Source organism: Merops nubicus, unplaced genomic scaffold (genome assembly GCF_000691845.1).
Source record: "Merops nubicus isolate BGI_N331 unplaced genomic scaffold, ASM69184v1 scaffold24524, whole genome shotgun sequence".
In the NCBI taxonomy this organism is placed as follows: domain Eukaryota; kingdom Metazoa; phylum Chordata; class Aves; order Coraciiformes; family Meropidae; genus Merops; species Merops nubicus.
The window spans coordinates 25,337-32,456 of NW_008606593.1; the positions used below are offsets into that span (position 1 = coordinate 25,337).

Consider the following 7,120-nt stretch of genomic DNA (forward strand, 5'->3'; position numbering starts at 1 on the left):
GATATTTACTCCAGTAGCACAGGAGTTGTGGTGGGCTGGTTTTCTTGGGTTTTTATGTTCACACTCTATGCCATTGATTATGCTGTTGTGTTCTAAGATATGAATTAGCCACATAAACATGCCTGCGTTTATGTAAAGTTCTATGTTAAAGCTTATACTTTAAAACCTTTAAGAGATTCATAGATGCTGAGTAATTAAATGAAAAAAAGTCTCTTAAAAAAAGAAAAGCTGAAGTTGAAGCAGGACTTCTAGCAAATCTGTTTATTACATTTAGTGCTATCAATTGATAGCTGAGAATGCCTGAAAGCATGGAGGGTTTTTTTATATATATTTAGCTCTTTTTAATTCTCATTGTTCAATTTATATAAAATTCTTAGCTTCAGTCTTTTGTTATTTGCACTTGGGTAAATTCCTGCTTTACCTGGTCAGCAGGGAACATAAAAGAATCAGTGCTTTAACAAGATACACAGCCATGCCCTCTAGATCTTGGTACTGCTCCTGTTATCTCCCCAGCTGATGGTAAGGAAGTGCATTAAATCCTTACTTTCTCCCTGTGGTATTTGAAGACTTTCTTCAAATAGTAATAGGAGCACCTAAGTTGCATATGTACTTTGGATTAATTAGCGTTTTCCAGGATTAATATCTAGTAGATCTCAGATCAACAATTCTGTATATTCCTCATCAGACTTTTAATGACTCCAAGCATGTTGATAATTCCGTTTCAATGTGTGTAATTCTCTATTTACTACTTGGATGTTATTCTTGTCCTCTGCCACATACTCCTTTATCTTCAGTCCCCACTTTCTTTTCAGCTGTCTAAATACAGTCGCATCCAAGTTGTTCTGAGTGACGCAGACGATTGTGTGTGTGTTTAGGGGGCATTTAAAAACCAAAAAGATTATTTTAATTTAGTCCCTGAAGCAAGTGGTTTTATTATTAAGATGCAAAACCAGCCAGGTAATTGTTGGAGGTTACAGGACACAGAAATAAAAATTTACCCGATTGGTATTTTCTGTATAAATTCCAGTAGTCTCTAATTCTGGTATTTCACTGTTTTAAAGATGGATGTTCCAGTTTGTTAGCTTTTACAGGGGCAGTCTGTGATCTGATGGAGCTGTTGCTGCAAATACTTGCCCCAGTCTTTGTTGCTATTGTTTAAATCAAAATATTTAGATAGTTTAGAGCCTTGTATTTATAAACAAACCCTAAACAAAAAATCTGTCATCAGTTTTCTCTTGTTAATCATATTTTCACCAATATTCCTTTTTCCCAAAGTGGCTTAAGGAAAGAATTAACAATTTTATAGAGATGCTTTTTGATTTCCTACCTGATACATTGCTGATTTATAGGCAACCAGAACTAAATGTCTGAGTGTGTAGTCCTTTCTGTATGGTATTTTAATTAGATTTTATTTTTTTTTTCCCCATTAATTCTCAAGTTGTTTTCACTTCACACTAATCATTCCAGTTACACATATGTAATTTGTCATTTGGTGCATATTAAATCCTCTTAAGCTGCATTTCAAACTCTGATGCTGAATCCTGCTTCTGAATCAATTGTTCAAAAGAAAGTTCCTTCTTAAGCAGAAGCGTTAAATTCTCTGCAGAGTTTGTTTCCTTCGTTCAGCATTGAGAAGATTTGAAAAAGATGATTGTTCATCTCACACTTGTGATCTGCTACGTGGGGAATGTCAGCAAGCTCCAGGTCATTGCTTTGTTCCATCTGTGCCAGGCAACAGAGATATTGCTCATGGAAAAGCTTCTGCATCCATTTCTATCTCATTGCAAACCTGTATGGATTCCTGTTCAATAATTGTCTGTTAAAACCAGGAAAGGTTTTCTTTTGGATTAACTGCAGAAACACACTCACACACCGCTCGGTGGTTTGCCACTGCCTTGGTTTGGATAGTGGAAGCAACCGTTCCATGGATATTTTGTATTATCAGCTTCTTTCTCAAAGACAGACAAAGTTTGGAAACTGAGGATCTGTAGAAATGCCACTTTGCTTATCCTCTTTTTATGGGTAGATTTAGTGTCATTAGTACAGGAGAGATTATTGAGAGCAGCAGTAGTGACACTTGCAAAACAGTAACAGAGAAAGCAGGACCCAATATGGATGGAAGTATCTTCTCTTGCTTGTTTATAATAAAGCTTGTCCTGGCTGTACAGGGAGAGGAGCATCTCCTTCTCGTGGTTCAGTAGGCGGGAGGAGAAGGGGCATCAGGGCCCCATCATGTTACAATCCATTGATAAACCCTGGCTGGCAGCTGTTCTGAGCTGTGCAGAGCTGTGTGGATGGCCTGGCCTTGTGTCTCAGGAGTGTATCCTACAGCATCAGGCAGGGCTGTTGGGGAGAGGGGAGTCGGGGTCTGCGGCCTCCCTGCTCTCTCCCACAGCTCCAGCTCTGCCTGCAGGAGTCACTGGGTTGGAGTGCAGTCCCAGTTCTTCTTCCTCACCCAGCCACAGATCCCTTGTGCAGCCTTGCCCGGATGTCTCAGCTCTGTGAGTGCACTCCCCCTTGGGTAAGGCGGGACTGACCAGGCTGAGCAAACTGCTTTGAGACATAGGTACGAAGCTCCTGGCTGAATGTGCCAAGCAGCGTTACTGCCTTTCAAGTGACCTTTCGGTCTGAAACTTCGCCAAAGGGAGGGGAAAGGAAACCACCGCTGAATCGAGCTCTGTGCAGAGATCCTGCAGACAGATGGTGTTTGGATATAGGATATGCTGTTCGGGTGCAACTTTACTACAACACTCTTTGTTTTTAATAATTTCAGGCGGGCTAAACTCCGGCTATATTTGGAACAGCTAAAACAGCTTGTCCCTCTCGGGCCAGACAGCACCAGACACACCACTCTAAGTCTGTTGAAAAGAGCTAAGATGCATATCAAGGTAAAAACATTCATCCGTATTTTTATTTCTTTTAAAGCAAGATCTTCCAGAATGTGTATCCATAGAGAAGAAACTAATTTTCACACAAAATCCATATCTATATGTCAAATCTTCTGGGTATTTTGGCCTGTATTAGGTGCAGTGTTTTCAGTCACAGTATCAAGGTGTTGTGTTTTGCATTTTATCCTGCAGTGCCAGCAATACAAAATAGTGATTTTGTGATCTCTACTTAGTTGCTAATGGTTTACATTGTATTTAAAGAAAAAAACCAAACCCATACCTATAAAAGTTGTTCTTTGATTATTATATTTATTTTTAAAGATTGAGCAAAGTAGCATTGTTCTGCCTTGTTTTCAGTATAGAAAGCAAGATCCATTAATGATCAAAAAAAAGGAAAACGGAGTCAAAGGGATTATAGCCACTACTAAGCCTTATCCTTATCGTACATCTTGGTGGACAGACCCTGGATCATTTGACAATCATTGAAAAGAAACCAAATATGAAATGCCATCTCCTGTTAATTGTCACTCGCTTGCATGTTTCATGTGTGTAACAAGTTTAAAGCAACCACCAGCCCAAAATCTCACCTGCAATCCAGCAGCAGTGCAGGTTATACATTTGCACAGGTAATTCAAAAGGAATTATTCCTCAGGCCTCCTCTCTCCAGGGATACTGTCATTCCCATTTTCACTGTCATACTTTTCAGGGGAATGGGTTTACATGCGGAAATAAGACAGACAGATATTCAAATGTACAAGTTAAAGAACTGTTTTCTGCTGCTGTGTCCCGGACTGTAATTACTCAGCTGGTATTTTTTCAGTGTTACAGGGAAACAGGTCAAGAAAGAGAGGTTGAACATTGCCAGTAATCTTCAAGTATTTTGGAGAACAGCCTGCTCATTAAGATTCACTGCAGTTGCAGAAATGAGTGTAATTCATATGAAGAATTAAAAATCAATTTAAGCAAAACCATTCTTGCAAACAAGTTTACTGAGCTACTTTCTCAGCTCTTATAAGCACATTTACTCCAGCTGGGCAACCCCTGTTTTTACCATTTGAGATTTTGGCCTCTTGTTTATAATTCAGGCTAACATGCATGAAAGGCACTGCATGTGGTTTTTGTCTTGGGCTGCCCCCCTATCATGGGCTTATGCATACAAATTGAAAAACTGTTTTTACAAGTGGCAAGGGTAAGAGATTAGCCCTGTAGTTACCATTTCAGATGCTGATAAAATAGCTAGGAACAGATTCTGTCCAAGTCCATTGTGCACGGTACCAAGTACTCATTTTTCTGAGAACTGAAACTGAAGTTTAACTTTCTTCTTAAGATTTTAATTGAACCTACCCTAAAAGGCTTGCAACTTAATTGCTCCTCTTTTCAGGTCAGCTACCTCCCTGCTGCACTGCCAGAGCATGCCAATGCCCGTCTGACATTTCTAATACAGTCATTAGTCTTGAACTTCTCACACACCCCCCCCTATATATTGAAATTTTCCCTGAAAGAGTGGCCGGTTTTGCATCTCCTGGATATGAATCACTGAGTTCATTCCTAAAATAGTTGTTAAGAGTTTGGGATTGCAGCCAGGAAAATACAGGAAAAGGAAATCTGATCAATTGGGCACATTTGGTTTGTTGTGTATGTGAACGTACCAACCCCTTTTCTTATTATAACATTGTGTATCCACCTATGATGCATATCTGCATGGCGTCTTGCCTGGGAGGGGGCCTAACACGAGGCTGCAGAAGTTAGATTTCACTCAGCTGGGAAACTGCCCAGTTCAATAGTGGCAATTATTTTTTCAAGGATAAATATTTTTGCTGTCAGGCTCGCACTGGTACAGCAAAGCCTCTGGAACTGTTTTGCTTGCGGTTTGCTGTGCATTGTCCCACCCCAGTCTCCTCGGAAAGCCACGTATAGGTTCATTTGGTTGGTAGGGAGGAATTGTCAGCAGCTGCACTCACTCCCTGCACATCTCCTAAATCTCAGTGGTCATGTAAACACAGCTGACAGAAATTCGGTCTTTTTTACAAGTGCTTTTACTGCTACAACCTGTAATTTACTTCAGTGGTTAGGTAATTTTAAAAAATAATGTAAAGTGTTTTGATTTGTGTGTCCTTTCTGTGTTTGATCCCATCACATTCATTACACTTTCTTCCCTTATGATGTAGTCAATTTTTTAAATGCTTATCAGTGATTTGGAAGAGAATTCAGCTGAAATCTTAAAAGCTAATATTACTGTTATTGGATTTAGACCCAACAGTGCAGCCCATTTTACCAAGTGTGAAGTATTCTTTGTATTTCCAAATTAATACCTTCTTTTGTTCAAGCAGAGGGGAGATTTTGGGTAGGTGAGTGGAAGGATCCTTTCAAAGGCTGTTTGCTGAGAAGTTTTGGATTAATAGCACTGATGTTGTAGGAAGTTATCACAGAATTATCATACTTGCTCAGCAGAAGTTCAAGGGAAAAAAAGCAAGAATAAAGGGAATTGTTAGTGAATTCCTCCTGCTATAAATAATACTGATTATTGTTAATGAAGCTTTTTCAAATGCTAAAGATTTCCATGGCCTGCAGTAAGAGGGAGAGCTTCCAGGAGGCTCGCAATGGTTCCTTTATGGTGATGAGTCTGTTATTTCACCTAAAGAGGTTTCCCATTCTGACTGAAACTTGAGCTGGGCTCTAGGTATCAAAGATGATGTCAGTTTTGCCTGAAAGAATTATTTAAATATTCCCTACAACCAAGGCAACGATAATTCAGTCTGAGGGACTTTTTTTTCCCCTTATATTTATGTATCTTATTGTGAAACAGATTCAGCTCTGGGCTAGCCTGCTTTAATTGTATCGACCTCTGCAACAAAGATGTTTAAATTTAATGTCATTTTAGTTTTACACCAATTAAAATATTCAAATTGCTTTAAAATTGCTGATTATGAGAAGTCCTTAAGTTACTTAAGTTTTAACATGAATAAAACCGATCAGCTTACTCTCTTTCTCTCCTTCTTAAGAAACTGGAGGAGCAGGACCGAAAAGCTCTAAATATTAAGGAACAATTACAGCGGGAACACCGCTACCTCAAGCGCAGATTGGAGCAGCTCTCCGTGCAGGGCATGGAGCGTATCCGCACTGACAGCATGGGATCAACAATATCCACTGACTCTGAACAAGGTAATTCAAGGAGGGCTTCTCCAAGGGAGCTGCGGGAGCACGAAGGAAAGGGGAAGGAAGGAAACGAGAAAACGTTATTTAGGACTAAAGTCAGGCTTTCGACAAAACCCAGACAAAATTGTTCCATGACGCGATTTGCAGAGTACAAACCTGCTGCATCGTTTTTACATTACTTGGAAGGTGTTCTTTTTTCTCATCAGTTTTGATGCTGTTAATACTGCACGTGTTTTTAAAGCTATTTATACCGCGTAAGTTTTCAGCGGTTTGTCAAACAATAACCAGTTAACATTCTGAAGTTTTAGTGTAAATATTGGTAAGGCTGGCATAATACTTTTGTATTGGAAAAAAAAGATCTTACTGGCCTTAATTTGTGTGAATAAATTAATTCCACATAATTTGTTGTGAAATTTAAAAATATTTTCTGTGTAACGATCACCAAGTGTTCTCTACATTTGGTTCTCTTTTAAGACAGAGCTCTTCAAGCTGCCTGTCAGCATTTCTTGTTTCCTCATTTGAGGTTTTTCTGTGCCTGAACTCTCACAGGCTGACTGACAGGGCCAGTGGGAGCCGAGTTGTCAGTCACAGTGTGGTCACCAGTGGACAGATGGCTACACCATGGTCGCTGCTAGCCAACACCTGTATAGTGCACCGAGAATGGTGCTGCAGCATTTGGGTCTTTGAGGTTTGCTTTTTTTTTTTTAAATCAGTGTCTATGCACAGGTTGGAACAGTTCTGGGATGGCATTTGGTAGTGTCGTCATGCAGTATATTTATGTGGCTGAGGACAGAAGGGTTTGTAATTCTCAGGTGGAGAAGATAATCCTTTCCTCAGGCATGACTGTTGCAGTTCCTTTTTTTTAAATACAGAAGATGAAGTATGATTCAGTTTTCACCTGAATGTTGATTGACACTGGCCCATAATTAATTGCTACAACTGCTGGCTTTTCTGAAAATGTGCCTTCTTATGTTTCCTTTAGAAGTAGACATTGAAGGAATGGAGTTTACTCCAGGTGAAATGGACAGTATTGGAAGTGCCAGTGATGCTGAAGACCACTACAGTTTGCAGAGCGG

At 39.7% G+C, this 7,120-nt stretch overlaps 1 protein-coding gene across 1 annotated transcript; it reads left to right on the forward strand.

The window, feature by feature from the left end:
* Window positions 1–2,773: 2,773 nt before the first annotated feature.
* Window positions 2,774–7,116, forward strand: MXD4 (MAX dimerization protein 4; the record flags this gene model as incomplete). The annotated part of the gene is made up of 3 exons (XM_008939707.1): window positions 2,774–2,888; window positions 5,891–6,050; window positions 7,027–7,116. Coding segments are annotated over 3 exons (365 nt in total), but the record flags the coding sequence as incomplete, so codon positions are not given.
* Between the last annotated feature and the right edge of the window lie 4 nt (window positions 7,117–7,120).